The sequence below is a fragment of the Halichoeres trimaculatus genome, unplaced genomic scaffold (genome assembly GCF_033239565.1).
Source record: "Halichoeres trimaculatus isolate MK-OKI-2021-1 unplaced genomic scaffold, fHalTri1.1 fHalTri1_scaffold_20, whole genome shotgun sequence".
NCBI lineage: Eukaryota > Metazoa > Chordata > Actinopteri > Labriformes > Labridae > Halichoeres > Halichoeres trimaculatus.
The window spans coordinates 22,841,588-22,860,687 of record NW_027437198.1 but is presented as its reverse complement, the minus strand read 5'-3'; the positions used below and the strand labels follow the sequence as shown (position 1 = coordinate 22,860,687).

At 37.6% G+C, this 19,100-nt stretch overlaps 1 protein-coding gene across 2 annotated transcripts; it reads right to left on the bottom strand.

Moving 5' to 3' along the window:
- Positions 1 to 5,694: 5,694 nt before the first annotated feature.
- On the bottom strand, positions 5,695 to 12,171 carry emc10 (ER membrane protein complex subunit 10). 2 transcript variants are annotated; one of them, XM_074696683.1, is made up of 8 exons: positions 12,018 to 12,171; positions 11,822 to 11,888; positions 11,390 to 11,502; positions 11,179 to 11,292; positions 9,352 to 9,536; positions 9,022 to 9,115; positions 6,468 to 6,565; positions 5,695 to 5,991 (listed from the first exon to the last, which is right to left on the bottom strand). In XM_074696683.1, exons 1-7 carry the CDS (start codon positions 12,108 to 12,110, stop codon positions 6,479 to 6,481), a joined length of 753 nt encoding a protein of 250 aa, XP_074552784.1. In that variant the 5' UTR covers positions 12,111 to 12,171; the 3' UTR covers positions 5,695 to 5,991; positions 6,468 to 6,478. The 2 variants fall into 2 exon arrangements, with proteins under 2 accessions (XP_074552784.1, XP_074552783.1); XM_074696682.1 differs by lacking the exon at positions 6,468 to 6,565.
- Positions 12,172 to 19,100: the final 6,929 nt, after the last annotated feature.

Genomic DNA, 19,100 nt, shown 5'->3' with positions numbered 1-19,100 from the left:
TATTCTGTAGTTAAATCTTATCAAGTGTTTTGTATTATTTTAAGTAAAATGTGAGCCACATTCAACTTATCAGTCCAGAAAAATGTCTTGTTTCAAGTTATTTGACAAAAATGAGGTCTAAATCGCTTGTGACAAGTTAAAAAAAATGCCTATGGAGCAAGAAAAACTTTCAAGAAAATTTGCTTGAAACCATGACAATGTCTTTATACAAGTAACTTTTCTCTTGTTCCACAGGCAGATATTTTTAACCTGTCCCAAGTAATTCAGACCTCATTTTTGGCTTTAAGTTGAAATGAGAGATTTTTCTGGACTAGTCAGTTGACTGTGGCTCATGTTAAGTCTGAAAAGACATTTTCTAGTGAAAATAAGACAAAAACACTTGATAAGATTTAAGTGTTTTGCCATGTGACTGCTTTTTCCACTGTTTTCTGTCTGGGTGTTTGTGTCTGAGTGTGTGTGGAGCTCCTGCTGTGTGTTTACATACGCCTCCTCCTGAGCCTGAGAGATGTAATGCAATGTGAAATCCCACAGTGGGACACCGATATGACACAGCTGCTCAGTTAAATGTGCAGAAACAGAAATAAAGAGGAAGAAGCTTCTTTTCTTTCTGTTTCATCAGGACACACAGAAGGTGATAACTCCATAAAAAGTGATAAAGACGTGGATAAATCTGCAGTGCAGTTCTCCCCCTGGCTGGTTTTAGTCTGTACACTGTCTCTGCTGAGCCTCTGAGTCCACAGGCTTTCTCTCAAAGCGTCTTAATTGATCTAACTTAATAGGAAATAACTCCCTGTCACGATAAAGCGTGTGTCCCTCTGCTATTAAAACAAGAATTTTAATGAAGTGTAAGTGCCCGCTTAGCGCCGGCTCCTATAATACCAGATCTGCTTCATGTGAGGCATGAAAACAAATTTCAACACCTGCTGCTTACTGCTGTCAGTGAGAGGGCTTAAATAGTATTGTACCCTGACCTTTGGGTGCATTCAAGGCTGCTATGCACAACACATACACTCAACGCTCACCATGTAATATCGCAGTGTGCATTACCAGCAGGCCTGGCTGTTAAATGTCCGATCACGTTACTTCATTACACACTTCCATGATGCTGCCGTGACATGTGTAGCGTGTGTATCCGAGGTATACAATAAGTGTGAGGGTGTAATCTGTGGAGGCCTGCTGCGGTGCTTTTCAGGGACGAGTCCAGACGTCTTCTCGTCATCTTTCCTGGCTCTCTGATTGACGTGGCAGGTGCACTTCAAGTTTCTGACCACGTGTGTTTGTGTGACAGTGACTAAAGACTGGATTCAGCGGTTTGGTGTTGAATGTGGATTATCCCTGGTGGTGATGTGAAGTTTTGTTGGTTGTAATCCTGATGAATGATAGTTGGGCTGCAGGTATGTTTGGAGTGAAACAGCTGCCTTCCTTGTAATAAATGATGATAAATCCAATAAGGGTCATAGCTTTTCATTACAGGTATATTTAGAAAGTCTTTTGATGCTTTGTGACCCTAAAAATAATGGAAGTACATCTTCTGGTCTCAGATCCTGGCGGATTATCCTAATAAACAAACCGTGCAAAGTTCAAGCGTCCAGATTTACAGTGTGAAAATGACAGGCTAAAACCAACAGCCCTTCCCTTCAGCTTTACAGCAGCATTAACCTTGTAACGGCTCCTAAATCACCACATGCACAAGAAGGGGGGTCCTGCCCAACACGTGGTGGTCTCCCAGCAACACAGAGCCACAAGATTTATGACTTACGGCTGCTATGTGACCGGCAACCTGTTTCATGTATGTAATCTCCCCCTGGGGTCTGTGTTCTGATGTTGCTCTGCAGTAATCCTCTGTAATACAGCCTGTCTCAACCGCTCTCTGCATCATCACAGACATTTAATCACTTAAAGATCAGCTGAGTTCAATAAATCATCTCAAATAATCAAATCAGCGTTATAATGATTAACAGCCAGAGCAGGTTGGATGTTCTGCATTCCTTCGTGACACAACAGGAAGAGGGCTATAAAAAGGAAGTGGTTTACCTGTCACAGGCAGGGAATGGAAGGGCAAAGGGGAAACATTAATTAAGGTTCATTAGGAAAACATGCAGCGACAGGAAGAAAAGATAAGCAAACTAATCTTAGTTTGATCTCAAACTTTTATGTTTCTGCAAAGTTTTTTTTTCCACTTTTTTTTTTGCTCAGATCTTACATCCAACTTCAGTTCTAATTGAATATACTACATATCTAATTATTTCTTACTGTTTTAACTCTTCAATATCCATTTGATTGCATGTCACTGTTTTTCTTTTTTTTTTTTTTTTTTAAGAAAAGAACAGATAAATAAATAAATAAATAAATAAATAAATAAGTGTGTTGTTATTCCTGTTGATTTGTAAACTAAAGAGTTTGAAAGGTTTTGCACTGAAATTGTCCTTTAAAAGGTGCAGTGACTGTGCTTAATTTCCAGCTAGGAGAACAGGAAAACATTCACTCACTTATGGTGTGCCAGAAGAGACAAACTACAACGGGGCGAAAAAAATTGATTCACATTAAAATCCTGTTTTTGTTTTTTTGTTTTTTTTTTGGCATTTTTTTTTTTTAATTTATTTGTTTATTTATCTTTCAAATTTAAATCCTACATTTTGGTCTTTCCACCACTTTTCTCCAGCAGAGGGTGAATTAATATATATATATATATATATATATATATATATATATATATATATATATATATATATATATATATATATATATATATATATATATATATATATATTTTTTTTCTTTTTTTTTTTCTATTTGGTAACATGATGTCGGATCCCCTGAATGAATCCTCAAAACTGACTGTATTTGAGAGCATTTTTTGAGAATAATTATCACCATTGAACTTTTTCACTTGGTCTGGTGTTTTAAAAACAATCCAATATTTATTTTATTTTTTTATTTTTGACTAAACAAAAACAAAAAAACAAACAAACAAACAAACAAACAAACAAAACAAAACAAAACAATATATATATATATATATATATATATATATATATATATATATATATATATATATATATATATATATATATATATATATATATATATATTCATTTATTTATTTATTTTTCAAATTTAAATCCTACATTTTGGTCTTTCCACCACTTTTCTCCAGCAGAGGGCACATTTTTTTAACATTTAATTTTTTTTTTTTTGCTATTTGGTTACATGATTTCAGATCCCCTGAATGAATCCTCAAAACGGACTGTATTTGAGAGCATTTTTTGAGAATAATTATCACCATTCAACTTTTTCACTTGGTCCGGTGTTTTAAAAACAATCCAATAATCGCAATAATTAAAAATATCAAAGAGTTTCAGTTTGAATCAAATCAGGAGAAAAAACATACCCTCCCAGCACTGAAGACTAGCAAGCAGTCTTTTTTTGAAAAAAGTTAATTCAACATGTTGATGAACTTTAACATGATGCTCTTTTTTAACGCGTGCTACTTTTAGCCTCATTTGCTGTTAATTATGCACTTGTTGAAAGCAGCAGACATGAATGCACGGCTCCAGAGTTTGTGCAAACACAGATAATTCCTCTCCTAAAAGTCATGTGTCCCAGTGTCAGTTTCCCAGCAGCTTCCTGGTAGCTGAACATACATCACAGCTCATGTTGATAGGCCTCCCATGATCCATCAGCATTTCTGCTCAGAGAAAAAAACACGTATCTGACATTTTAAGGCAGAAAGGAAGGTGGACTGTGAGGGAGAAAACATACAAAAAGGAGTAAAAGCTCAGTTGATTGTGTTATAAATATAAACCTATAAGAACGCACAAACTGTGGACCAGCTTCTCCTGCCTGTAACCTCTGACTCCACCTGACACAGGCAGATCTCTTTACTAACAAATGACGCTTACAGTCCGGCTACATGCTCTCAAACTCTCCTCTTTCCTCCATCTCCCTGTTTCACATGTTGTCCTGCAGGAGGAGTGAAAATCAGTCAGAGAACAGGACGCCGTGTCCGTCTGACCCCAGGGGTCATTCTGAGAAAGACCTGCCTGTGACTGGACGGGGGCAGAGGCCGCTGAAGTGTTGAATCTAAGAGAATATTTCTCACAGTTGGACACTAAAAACAGACGGACATGAGGGAGAGGATCAGAGCTGTTGACACACAGGCTCTGGGACATACTGTTTCTGAGGATGTGTCGTTCTGGTGCTGATTCCACGACAAAGGATGAGGAATAAAAACTGAGAAAGACTAAAACATCTGTTCAAGGCTGAGGAAAGCGTTTCTGAGTAGTTTGATCTATCAACTGAGGCTGGGATTAAAATTATGTTTCAGAGACATGTCAGCACTCAACACAAGATCTTTAAACCCTCAGGGGTAATTTTTCATTTTGGGTAATTTTTTGCTTAATATTTGGCTGCAATTATAGTTTCATTATTCCACATAAAATGATATTTTGTACGAGAGTTTCTCTCATGAAAAATCTTACAATTCAAATTTTAATCTTTTTTTCAGAGGTCAATAATTCACTAGGGGCAAAACTTACAATATATATATTGTATATATATATATATATATATATATATATATATATATATATATATATATATATATATATATATATATATATATATATATATATATATATATATATATATATATATATATATAATATACAAAAAATCCTCTACCAAAAACTTATATAAAAGAAATAACAGATTATTTTTTTCCAGTCTTTTTATTTTTATGTTTTTGCACAGATCTTTTATCCAACTCCAGTCCTGATTTAGAATATACTAAATATTTTGAAATATATACATATAAATTTATATTTATGAAATTTATTTATTTTTTCTCCACATTTTAAATGTTGACAGGCTGTTGATTTTCTGGTAGAGGACAAACAATAGTAATGATAATAATAATTATTTATTATTATAGCAAAATAATAACAAAATAATTTGATATTTGGTGTTTTTTTTAAATTAAGGAATGAAGTTGAGGAATGAACGATCTGAGGAAAATAAAGGCAAAAATATTTATCTGTCATGCTTATCTAGGACTTTTTGGTAAAAGAAATTTTTGTCCTGTAATGTCTTTAAGGGGCTGTAAATTAAAATCTGACTACAACAAAAAAAAAAATGAAGCATCTAATTAAATTTAATTACAAATCTTATGTCCAAGACTCATCTTAAAAAAATCCCCAGCTTGCCAACATTTATGATTTATGTGATGAAAAATAATTCATTTAATATACAATTTTTATTCAAAATAAAAAATGTGACATAATTTATGCTTGGTACTTCTGTCAAGGAATTAGGTTAACTGAAGGATTTTAGTAAAAAATAAAACAGGAAAAAAATCAGTTGTGTTTTCATACCAGTTTTTGGCAGAGGACATTTTTGTCCTTGGTTTACCTAAATGAGTTGAAAATTAAAGTGACCTGATATAGTTAAATGTCGAACATCCAACTACTGCTTCGACACCCGGACTCACCTAGACCTGTGATGTTAGGGATCCTGAGACACAGAAAAGCAGATTCTTTACATTTTTAACATAAAAGTGCACAAAGTATCTAAGTTTGTCACCTTCATTTGTTCTGGCACCTTAAGATGACAAACAGCTAAATCCAACCCTCAGATTGAAACAGGATTTTAATCCAGCTACTTACAGACAAAACACAATGAGTCAAACAACAGGAGGACAGTCAAGTAATAAATACTTTATTTTCACATTAGTATTAAAAATGCAGTCACCTGCAGGGCGCGATATTTCCTCTCTACTGTACAGACTCTATTATTACTCATGGTTTAGCCTTAGACAGCATTATGTACAGCAGTTATTGTTCAAGAAATCTTCACCACAGTCAACATCAACACCCGTCAACATGTCCATCATCTTCCACCTCCATTAGCTGCTCCGCCCCCAGCTCCGCCACCTGATTGGTCCTGAGCGCCTGACATCATCAGAAAGAGAACAAGTGGCACGATGTACATCCACTGGAAAATGAGAAGGAAGAGAGGAAATGGAGGTGAATACAAGAATATTTGTTTTGGAGTAAACTGATTTAGTGATGATCACAGAAAACTTTTCCAGATTGTTCATCCCAGATTAGGTTTAAGGTATTTTCTGAACAGACGAAAAGGAAAAAGTAAGAATTCAAGTGGGTGAGAGCGTTAAAAGGAAAAACCCGGGATCAAACACCAAACACAGAAAACACAAACAGAAGAGATTTAACTTTCTCTGTTATTTTTTTAAAGATCAGCTTCGTTGCACAAGTATTTTTGATTTACAACTTTTTGAATCTATCCATCTTAAATGTATTTGGTGATGACCCTGAGGGAAACTGTCCAACAGCAGAAAAGAGGCAGCGTGTAGGAAAGAAGGCAGCAGGTTTCAGTTAGTTTTATTACTGAGGAGAGAAACACAAGAGGAGGAAGGGGGACAGAACGAGCCACAAGTAAGAAAACAGTACTTCAGTGGGATTCAGCTCTGCTCTCTTCCTCCCCCTGCTGGGGGCTGTGCCGAATTGGTGACCATGAGGAAGATTGCTCCTCCCAGAATCAAATACCACTGGAACATAGCACAGCACCGAGTCAACACACACAAACACACACATACATACACAGCACAGAGCAACAAACAGCTGGAGGAGAGGAGCCACGAGAGAGTCTGAGATCCTGGGAGATGTTTTTACTCCATCAGTCAACAGAGTTACACTACTGGTTTAAAAGATGAATTCTTTAGACAGAATTATCTTGCACGACTCTGTGATTTCAGGTTTGAGTCAGCAGCATCAAACTTGATGCTTTCACAGATGAAGGTGTGATAGTTACAGTCTTATTACAGTAGGGCTGGGACGATAAGCTATTCACGCAGTTGGATTCCGATTTTTGGGGTGCTGATTAGGGATAGACCGATTATCAGCCAGGCCCATTATCGGGGCCGATATTTGGCATTTTGGGGCAAATCAGTATCTGCCTTTTTTTTTATTTTATCTGACAGCCAATATGAAACCATTTCAAAACTGTGTTGATTTGGCTTTGATGCTTCTTTGCACAGAATTTCTCCCTGTCTACACTAGAGCCCGACTGATTAATCAGGCTGATTAATTGGGCCGATTATGCCTGTCACCAATTAATCGACATCGACCAAAATGTAGCCGATTATAAAAATTTTTGCTCCATGGAGATTCTGTCGCTCCTGCTCCTGTGTCTACGTGTTGGGCTGCACACTGCCCGAGTGCCCGCCCCCTCCGTCTGCCATTATCTAATGTAAGACTATAATATGGCGTTTTAACGTAGTGTAAGTTGCTCATTGCGTGTTTACATTTTTATTTTTTTTATACTTACTGTGTTTAAAGTTTGACTTATTTATTTAAGGTGTTTACAGTTTGACTTATTTATTTATTTTTGTGTTTACAGCTTGTTCTTATTTATCATTGGTTTAAACTACAGTTCTTATGTTGACAGTTTTATGATTAAAGTTTCTTGTTTTAATTTAATAGTGTTCTGTCTCTGTCTTGAATCATATGGGTATTATAATGATCTGTGATTATATGCAGTATATATCCAGTGTCAATTAATTCATTATATATATATATATATATATATATATATATATATATATATATATATACATATATATATACATGTATATATATATATATATATATACATATATATATATATATATATATATATATATATATATATATATATATATATATATATATATATATATATATATATATCGGCCGATATGTTGAATATCGGCCGATATATTGGATATCGGCTTTTTTTTTGCCCCCGGTATCGGCATCGGCCCCAAAAACCCTATATCAGTCAAGCTCCAGTCTACACTATGGAAGCCCTAGATGGTAATTTAAAGTCACTCACATAAAACCAAACAGAAAATTAATTCAACTGCATTACATGCCTGTAAAAGGCAGCACAAACTGAATTTTGTCCAGTTTTTTGCAGTTACATAGAAGTTTTGGAAAACTTTATTTACTGTAGCTAATTAATTTTTAAGTTTTCATTTAACTTTATGAAACATATGCGTGAAGGTATTTGATTGCAGTTAAGTGTTGGAGTCTATATTGTTCAAATTTTTTACACCAATATTTTCACTTTGTTGGCAAATGAACATCGGCTTCAAATATCGGTATCGGCCCCAAAAATTCCATATCGGTCTTTCTCTAGTGCTGATTTGATTTAAATTGCAATTCTGCGATATTTACGATAATATATTTAAATGTCTACAGACTATATCAGGAGCCATATTTTCACATAAAATGCACATCATGTCAGTCAGAAAGAAACATTTCACCCCCTGCTGGAGAAGAGTTGTAACTTTTTTCCAATCCAGTTTATAAACAAAGACTGAAATGAAGAATTTGAAAAAAACAAAATATTTTTTGACCAAGAATCCCAATTTTGATATTTTCTCCCACCCTTATATTACAGCTCATCAGCTGTGTGTAAAACATGTAGGTGAAGTCATTTCTCCTTACACTGTCAGAGAGAGTAACAGAGTAGGGATGGGTGGGAGACAGTGGTAATGTGTAGAGCCAAAACTCTATGTAAGTGTGTGGCTTCTGTGATGTGTTTACACACTGTGCCTGTTGTGATGCAACATAAAATCAAACTCTGAGAAACACAAGTTTCTGTTTCCAAAACGAACTGACGGCAGCTGTTAAATATACATTTTTAACAAGAGAATTAATGGATCCCAGCGTGAAATAAAAACAAAAATATTCCACTCTTTAGCTTTAAGGAGACTTTCCCTAACAGCACTCAAGCGCCCTTTATCCCGTATTTACCACATGCTGCAGGCTAGTTGTGTGTAAAAAGTTAGTGGTTCTGAAAGAGCTGAAAAATAGATGAACTTAATAAGCATTTTTATGTATTCATTAACTGTATGAGCTATTACAGAGATCAGAGCACAATTACCAAAGGCAGAGTGTGTCTGGAGGCACAGCCTGCCAGCCTTATCAGCACTTTTCAGTTTTCTGTGGGAGTACTTACATATTTAGCAAAGAAAGACTTCTGCTCCTGTGGATTCTTCCCTTTCTTCTCAGATTCCTGCTCCATTCGTTCCAGGAACAGAGCCGTCTCGGGTCTGGAGGAAAGCAGGCAATTAGTATTCAAACAAACCCCAAAACAGAGGGTTGTGTTCAAAAAGCAGAGAGACTCGTGTTACCTGTGGGGGAAATGATGTAAAGCTGCTTTACAAAGATAAATATAACTGAATCAAAGACATCGAAAGAAGCCACCCAAGAGGGTTTCACTCCAGCTGACAGTTGCTGAGGGATGGCATCGCTGTAGTTCATTTAATTTAACAAATAAAGTACTGACCCTGGTGCATTGACAGGAGCCATGATGCTGAGCGTTGTGTTGAAAACCTCAAGATCGACTTCATCTTCCACCTCAGTGCCCCTGCAGGCTCCAGGGAGCGTTACTATGGAGATGCCAATGAGGTACCCAGAGACGTCGGTGTGGAGGGTGATGACGTCGCTCAGATGGGACTCAACCATGGCGCACTGAAGAAAAGAGAGGGAAGAAATAGCATCAGAAATTCTTTAATGACGCCCCGGGGGAACAAGATGCATGACAGCCGCTTTTATTGAAGAGTAGAAATATAAGATTAGGGAGAAATCCAAGACAGCCTCACAGAAAAATATTGTAACATGATGCAATTTTCACTTCTGTACTCAAATACATCAAGACTAGAAAGACTAGAAATTGTACAATAAGTAGTTTACAGTTCATATAATTGAGCTTATATGTATTTGTGTTTTGACTTGTGTGTATTTAGCTTTGCATATGACATGTGAAAGCATTTCATCTGCACCTCTTTTAATTTAATTAATAAATTCTTGTTATTTATTTATTTTTTTGTAATGAAATTCTTTTTTTTTTTTCCTTTTGCGGTTTTATTTTATTTTAGCAATAAAGAACTTTGAATTGCCTTGTGTATGAATTGTGCTCTATAAATTAACTTGCCTTAAAGTGATACTCCGGGATGGAACAAGTTGGATCCCATCACAAGGTTTAGGGCAGAAATTACCCCTACAGCAGTGTTTTTGTGCAGCAGAAGCCCAGGGCGCACGCACCAAACACCCCCTCCCTGCTCCTCTGCCGGTTTCCTCTGGACTCAGACAGGGCCATATTTTACTTGACCAAAAACACAAATAAACAGACTCTGACTGAAGAGACATACGCAGACTACCTGCGTATGTCTATATCTGGCACTTGGGGGCACGCTGCTTGGGACTGATACACTGAGCAGCGAGCGCCTCGTAGCCAGCTGTGGCTCTGCAGCGGAGGTAGCGCCGTTTTACGACACGTTGAGAACTAGAGCCTTATTTAGCGGTGTTTTTGTGTGAAAGTAACGAGCTGAAAATTCTCTAAATAAAGCGTGAATGCAGACCGATATTAGATTTTTTGGGTGGGAGTCTGTTTATTTGTGTTTTTGGTCAAGTAAAAAATGGCCCCGTCTGAGTGCAGAGGAAACCAGCAGAGGAGCAGGGAGGGGGTGTTTGGTGCGTGCGCCCTGGGCTTCTGCTGCACAAAAACACTGCTGTAGGGGTAATTTCTGCCCTAAACCTTGTGATATGACCCAACTTGTTCCATCCCGGAGTATCACTTTAAGGCAAGTTTATATAAGTTTATATTAAGGCCTTATTTATTTTTAAGGTGGGTCACCTGCAAAGCTGGAGTGTTGTCTCACTGTTGAGATTCATAATTCCACATCCTCTAAATTACTAAATATTATCCTTGACATAAATGCTTGGAAATCAAATCTATGGGTAGTAGCTTTTAGCACTGAGCTGTGAACATTTGAAGAAATCCTAAAAAGAATGTGACTTTAAATATGTATTGTACAGATGAAAACGTTAATCTAAATACACCAGTCATTCTTGGAGCTGAAAGAGGTGAATAAGTCTATTCCTATTGAGTATAACCATGATTAACATTAACACATGTGTAAATGTGTGTTCTCTTTAGAATTCTTTGTTTACATGCTGAGATGTGAATAATTCAGATCATCACTGCCTGAGATGTTATTCCAGTGTACACATTGTGTAGTTCTATTTAATTTTAATGTAACGCAAAATAACAAGAAGGGTCTGTAAAACTGAATATACTGTATGTGTCAATATCATCCGAAGCTATACGTACAGCTCGAACAAACGCAGTGAGGTACCCTTCCATCTGGCGGTCTGTCTGTCGATCTGCCTGCAGGAAAACACGAGGCACTCTGATTCTGTACAGACCGTCCACTGCAGCCACTTCCTGTGGAGACATTCATAACAAGCGTGTTAGAGATGGAGGATCAAGCTTCACTTATCAGACTGAAAACCACATGTAAGTCCGTTTCATTTAGTATTACCTTCAGTTTGATCCGGTCGTCTTCTGAAAGCTGGTTCTGACTAAGTGACACGCTGGGCTCTCTGCCAGCTTTCAACAACAGAGCTCCACGTACCCTGAAGTTTGCTACATCATCTGAAACACGAAGGAGACGAATTATTGAGAGGAAGACAAGAGGAGTATAACAGGACATCAAGTTGATAAATGTGCTGTTATTCTTTAAAAAAAATAGCAATCAATTTCATAGCAAAGTAGACAGTTCTCACTGCTAAACAGGATGAATACATTTCTAGCGGCATAAAAATAATAACAGAAAGGTGTGAATGAGGTGTAGTTTAAAGGTTTTAGCATCCATTCATGGCGTCACCACTGGATGCTGCTCAGCTATGCTAACCAACAACACGAATAACACATTTATAAAGTGAACAAGCTCATTTAAAACAGAAGTCCTTACCAACTTCAAATGAATGATCAAGAGGCACAGAGAAACCACTGAATTCAGCATCGATGGCATCACCGACCTGTCAGGAAACGTTACAGTTAGCCCGCAGCCGGTTCGAGCTAATGCTAATTAGCATTGCTAAAAAGGTTAAATTTCTGATTAACCGCTATTTGTTAGTGAGATCAAGATAATAAATTTTAATACTCACCCTCCTACCGTTATTGCAGCATACAAAGTTAGTGTAAACGGCGAATAAAACAGTAAAAACTACGGCGATATTTGATCGTAATGGACGAGCCATCTCGACAGCTATGGACACCGGAAGAGACTGTCAAGTTCTTTGTAAACAACAACGTGAGCGCTTCCGGAGTAGTTTAACAAAATAAAAGTCTCAAATGCATGCTATTTCTCACCGCAGTGTTTCTGTACCCATTTTTCTGTCATGATGACGACGAAGGCTGTTAGCGCGATTTAATCAGCCCTTAATCAACATGTAGCTGTACAATAGACAAGGATATAATAGAATACATCTATCATGTCATTGTACATTGTCAAACGGAACTGAAATGCAAATCGTGTCAGTGCTAAAAGATGGCAAAAAGAAGGTAAAAGTGTAAATCTATAATAATAGAAATAAATGAATAAATAAATAAAACTATCAATAAACACACATACACAATCAGCATTTACACTATTTTACAGACCCCAGCGATTGCACTTTTTAAGTTAAGTCAAAACTTTTTTACAATCTGATTATCCTGGTTTTCATTGTCCTAACTCTTCAGCCTAGTTGCAGTATTTCAAACAGGTGAGGAATTGGGTGTGATAGATTCCTGACAATGTGTTGGACCTTTTAATTGTAGGAGGGGAGAGGGCATTTGATGGTTTTTCAATACTAAGAAAAAGAAAACAAGTTAAAATGTAGACTAGTGTACTGTTATAAGTTGTAGATTGCACAAAAATATCCTAATATCACAAGAAAACAAGGTTTGTTAACTCAGAATAACGTCATATTTTATTCCATTATAGTTTCAAACAAGCTTTGTTTGCTTCAATTAACAAAAAAAAGCAGAGGGCAATTTCTAATAAAGTGAATTTATAGATACAAGCCAGATTAATGCTTCTGTACTTATGGAAACTGTATGAAAACACAGACACAAAAAGACATAAGAGAAGGAAAGAGGGAGAAACACGCAGAGGAAAACAGATGATTTGGTTGATTTTGAATGCTGAGTTATGCGCTGTTTGTGACGGCCAACTTGTTTACATTTTGTTTACTAATACCTGTAAAGATGTTTCTTTATTCCAGGTTTCAGCTTTGTGTGTTTCTGGATGTTACTCTGCTGTCACTGCTGTACTCTTTGAATAAATATTTTTAGCTCTTTGTTTTCTCTCTAAGTTCATGCCTGTTGACAGAATTCAGCTAATGAACCAGGCTGCAATTTGTGTTGCTGTCTTGTACCTGTCAAAAGCATTTTTTAAATTATATTTTCAGTTTGTTCTTCTTGGTGAAATAAAGAGGTTAGTTTCTATTTTAGGACTGCTAAATTTCAGCTTAGTGGTGCTCTATATTCTGCCTCCAGCAAAGGAGGCAGTACAGGATGAATAATTCACCTTAAAGACATGAAGAGCTGTTACAGTGCAGAGGAATAATGTGCTTTTAGCTTCAAGAGCTGTTGTTTGCTTTGGACAGCCATGAATCTTTCTCTATACACCGCTTTAAGTCATGTGAAGTATGTTTTTGATGAATATTTTAAGATCAGTGGTTTAATGTCAGTCATATAAAATATGTATCACAGTTTCTTTACATCACATAAACATGACACCTCTTTCATGGACTGAGTGATGGGAGTTTTCTGGATGCACTGACACGTCTCAGACCAGCAGAGGCTGCTGACAGACCAGGAACGGCCTGCAGTCTCCAGTCTCTCTTCAAAGCGTCTAAAAGTGCCATTTTATTATCAGAGTAATAAATATTTATGTCCTGTGATGCAGAGAATTGCTTGTGTTTTAAACTTTAGTCAGCATTCTGTGTTGTACCTCAGCAGGTTTCTCTCTGGTCGTGTTTTGAAAGCGTAAACCTGCTCTGAATCACACCGAGCAAAAACTGCAGCTGTGGATGTAAAGCTTCATTGTCATGTGTCTGTTATATGTTTTACAGCTCTCATGAAATACCTGAAAGGTGAGCTGCATGCAAAGGTAAAACAACTCATAATGTCACCTAGAAGTTCTCCCATCATCCTTTGCTTTATGGCAGCAGCTCAGACCTCTCTTTGTTCGCAGCGTTCCTCTGACTCAACAGGATCAGCGAGCACTGAAACCAATGTGTGGAACCCTCTGGACCAGAATTTATGGACTGCTGCTTCGCTTGCCTGCGTCGGATTCTGGCTCCAGTCACTAATTTAACGTGTTTTGCTGTTGCCAAAACCTCGTTTAACAATCCAAGAGTCAACAACAGGGCAGAACGTCTGTGACCTCGACGACTGAGAGCCAAAACTTCAAAGTATGAAAGTGGAGCGAAAAAGATAGGGAGGAGGAGCAGCAGGTTTCTGCCGGCTTTGATTGATGTGATCTGTTTCTAGATGCTTATTTCTGGCTGAGGAGTTCTGCTGACACGCTAGAAAAACCCTCTGTGGATGCAGGAGAGAGGCATCCATCATTTTAAACTTCAACATTTGTGCATCCAATAGCTGAAAAGTAGTTTTGGATCCAGGCTATGTTATTTTTTATTTTTTATTTTAGTTTACAGATATCAAGAAATAATTCTGTTTTAAGACACCCAGAAATGCCCCTTGGGTGTCACACAACTGTAAATACAGTCTTATTTTTGACAACTTTCAACATGAGACCTGTTAGGGATTTTTTTTTAATCAAAATTTGTCTGAAAAAATGATTTTCACACATCCCAGAAAAGGGTGCACAAGCAGAGCTAATAAGCCCCACTGCTTCTTGAAAAACAAAACAAAATTAAAAATGTAACCAGAGAGTCAATGATTCAAGCACAGCACCTGTTTCCTGTGATTTGAAGCCTGAGATCAGTGGAACAACATGTTTTTGAAATTCAAATAGTTTTTGATGGGCTCACATTACAGTGTCCCCCGGTCTGGCTCCTGTTGTTCAGTCTGCATGGAGCATATGGCGACTGAAGCATGCGATTCCCCGGGGCTCTGTCTTTGAAACTATGCAGGCCAATCCAGTCTGAGTTCACCCCCCGTACTGGGACAGCCCATTACTCTCTGTCATCGCCCCAAACAACGGTGTCACCTTACTATTCTTAGTCAAAAAATGAAAGCATGGATGTATTCATGTGAAACAGCAAGATAAGGACTTTCACTTTGAAGGAAGACGCTGTCACATCGCGTATTAAAAAGGGAGCAGAGTGAAGGATGAGACGGGAAGTCAGCAAATGTTTTGGAACATGTCCAAAGGTTTGAATAAAAAGTGTCTTTCACAGTTTGACAGCCGTGACCCCAATTACATTATGAAGAAAGCGCTCAGCGCTGAGGGATGTTTCAGCGAGAGACTGCCTCCCTCTGAAGTCTTAAAAACTGAAACATTTGTTTGATACCTTTATCTTTTTTTTAAAGTGTTTTAAAGAGAACAGTGATATCATAAACCCAATAACACAGTGAAAAATTAAGCTGCAGTTTCTCAAGTGTCCACTAGAGGCTGGCTTGAAAATCCAAAGACTCTCCATCAGAGCCACGTTGCTAAAGTGTAACAGTGTTTACTGCCTGGCACAAAAACAATCTTGTAAATTTTGTATTTATTTATTTTTTTATCACAGTAAAGGACCACTTCAAAAGATACAAACGTTTCTTTCTGTGATTCATGATTTGAGTTTCCACTGTTTTGAGTTGACTGTTGGAACCAACTTTGGGCTTTTATTTTGAAGGCAGGGATTCCAGTTTACCAACAGGAACAGGATATAAAAATGCCTGAAGCTACAAAAAATGACATCATACAAACACGCTGTATTTACGGTACATGAGTTTCATGTTTTAGTATGGTGGCCAGTAGGTGTTAGCCAGCTTGCAAAAGCAACAACACAAACGCAAGAGCAAAAACAAATGCAAAAGCTACAACGCAACGGATGTGCAGCCACAACGGAAGTTAAGAGGAGAGTTACACTAATAGACACAGAAAAGTTGTAAAAGTCAGCAAATGACTGTTTTCTTTTTTTACCTTCAGCTATGATAAATATAGCTTCAATGCTAACGCTTTTGATTCATAGAGCTAAATACAAGATGATGTATTTTTCTGGTAAATAAAAAAATATAAGTACTATGTAGAATATTACGAGGTGAATCCCAAACAAAGCTTTTTTTTTAATCATAGATGAAGTTAAAAAAGATAATCATTTACTTATTTTCGCCACTTTTCTGCATTTATTGGGATAACTAACCTTTTTAACTTCCATTGCATTTGTGTTGTAGCTTTTGTAGATTTTTGTAAATCGTCTGACACCCACCAGTCACCATATTTAAGCGATGTGAGTCGTGATGACCTCTGACCTTTGCTGCTTGTCACATATTAGGCTTGCTGACTACCTCCGCCTAGGAGGTTATGTTTTTGGGAGAGTCGGCCTGTTTGTTCATCTGTGAACAACATAACTCAAAAAGTAACAAACAGATCTTGATTCAATGTTCAGGAAATGTTCAAAATGGGATAAAGAAGGGGTGATTAAATTCTGGAGGTGACCCGGATCACGGTTTGGATCCAGGACTTTTTTCATTGTGAGATTGGGCTGTTTTCACCATATGTGTATATAACTCCGCCATAAATGGTCGGATTGCTTTGCAAAACAATACAAGACAAGGTCACCATAATTTCTGGCAGATGTAAAAGCACGAACCAGATCCTGGAAATATTCTGGATACTAAGATCTAGAATATGAAATATGTACTGGGTCATCATAATTTTCAACACTGTCAGGAAACAAATTATCGTACAAACCTGCAAATAACACCAAATTGTAGCAGACAGTCTGCTGAAAGGGAGTATAACATTAAAGTAGGAATAAAGTGTTGGTGACAACCACAATATGCTTGGTGGAGGTCTGTGCTCTTTGAGTGTTTTTCTAGTTTTGTAAGCGACAGTTCTCGGCATCAGCCGACATCTGCTTTTTACGTTCAGCCTCAGGCTACAACAAGCCGCCATGTTCATGACGTCATCACACAGATGTGTATTTCTACATTCAATGAAGCGCTCTCTATAGCTTCATATCTGTTGCTCGTTTTGAGGTAAAGCTTAAAGTTGCTGCTGCAGATGGAGAAGCTTGGCTCCAGGACGCTGCCTTCTTCAGCTTCTTTGCTCCGTTTTTTTCCGAGCTTAAAAGTTTGCTGACGTCCGGGTAGTGAAAGAAGTTATGGAGATGATTAATGGTTATAGAAATATACACTTTAATTTCATCCCGTCCTGCTCTTGTAACTCGTTCCCAGAGCCATCCCTGTGGATTGTCACACGTTGTAAAAAGCGGTGAACCTGATCTTCTTTATATTGGCTCCTCATCAAATCCAGGATCCAACTGTACATAGCTGTGATCACATTTAGAGCTGGGTATAATCAGACGCTGACCTGCACTACACCAGAGATCATCTGCAGCACTTCCAGGCCCGGCAGGTCTTAAAGCTTTTATAATGACGGTATATCAGTTCCTGCAGGCTTAAAACTTCCCCTGACTTTGCCTCTAATGTTGTGGCTTATTTTGGACTATCCCCCTTTGACCCTGATTCGTGGAAACTGCTAGAAACCATCAAGTCCCGCTCGTGTGTTATCATTTATATCTCTCCTCAGACTTTTAGATGGAGAGGTGCTTTATTTTTACATGAAGCTGCTTCACATCAGTCTAATCGCTGAGAAGTTTTTGCACTTAGCTCCACTTCTGAACACAAGCATCCGTCTGACACCTCACATGTTTGAGTCGTGGGAAAGAGGATGGAGAGGATCTGCTCCTGTTTGCTTAATATGTTCTCCTGTCAGGATTAACTAACGCAGGCGTTAAATAACTCAAGTGTCACCCTCTTACAGTGGATCACTGGATCATGTAGGACACCTATAGTTAGTCTCCTATATCCACTTTATATCCACAATATCAGAATCATTCCAACCTTTTCAGTGAGTATAATCGCTGCATAAATCAGTGGGGATGAACTGTGAAGGCATCAAAAAGATGTATTAGAGATAATTCAGCTTAAATATCCAGTAATGTAAAGTCAGAATATACATTAGGTGGAATAGACTCAAGGACCTTTTATGTCAAACAGCCCTCCATAATCTTCCCCGAGGGGATTTTGCTCTCCTTGAACATCTGAATCTCAAGTTGCACTTGCCTGAAATAGCTGTTCTTCAGTCTCTGCCTCCCTCTCCAACTGGAGCTCTTTGGGCTGAATTAAAGAGTCGCAGGATGTTTGTTGTTGCTGCAGAGGTCAGGGCAGGTTGGTGAAAAGAGAGGAAGGATTGGTTTAAAATGCATAAATTAACTCTTTTAATTATTGAAAGTCAAAGAATAGAGCATGAACTGTATTATCGCCACCCTGTTAAAATAATGGCCTAAGTCTTTTTTTTTCAAGTATTTGGGAAAACTACAGAGCATATGATATCTATTTACCATTTCAATCATGTAACATTAAAGGGGCTTAAAAAGGCTCCCTTCTAGATATATGCCTGATTATAATCCACACTTTAAAATGAGATTATCAGCACCAATATTGCTGGTTACAGGTTATTTTAAATTGCTAATTCTTAGCTTCCTGTGTTTTTCTCAGCTAAAAATAATTTCTAAGACTAATTTTGGTGGACACAGGAGCCTAACTGTCAGACAGAAAAAGGACACAATGGCAGAAAAAAGCTAATTAGCCTTTAGCTCGGGCTGTATCGCCCTATAACACAGGCGCTAAACTGTTTTATGCTAATGTTCATTCCAACCCACAGTCAGCAGTTATTCTGCAGTGGTCTGTTCAAACTTGAGAGTTTATCAATAAAATGAAGAGTGAGGTTACGTTAGCTCTGCTTGGTAGATGACTGGCAGGACATAACCAGGATTTACTAACGTTACACATTACAGACATGTCTTAAAGCACCGAGCAGCCAGCTGCGCTAAATATAAACGGCTACTAAACTACTTACAAACTGACAGTGTTCACTTGTTGTCACGTTAGCCTATAGATACGTCAGAGCATTGGGCTGACAATGTCGCTAACAGCCTAGTTAGCTAGTTAGCGGCTGCTACAACGTCTGCAATGTCACGTTTCAAACAGTAGCGCTACGTCACTGTACTGATAAATACCTT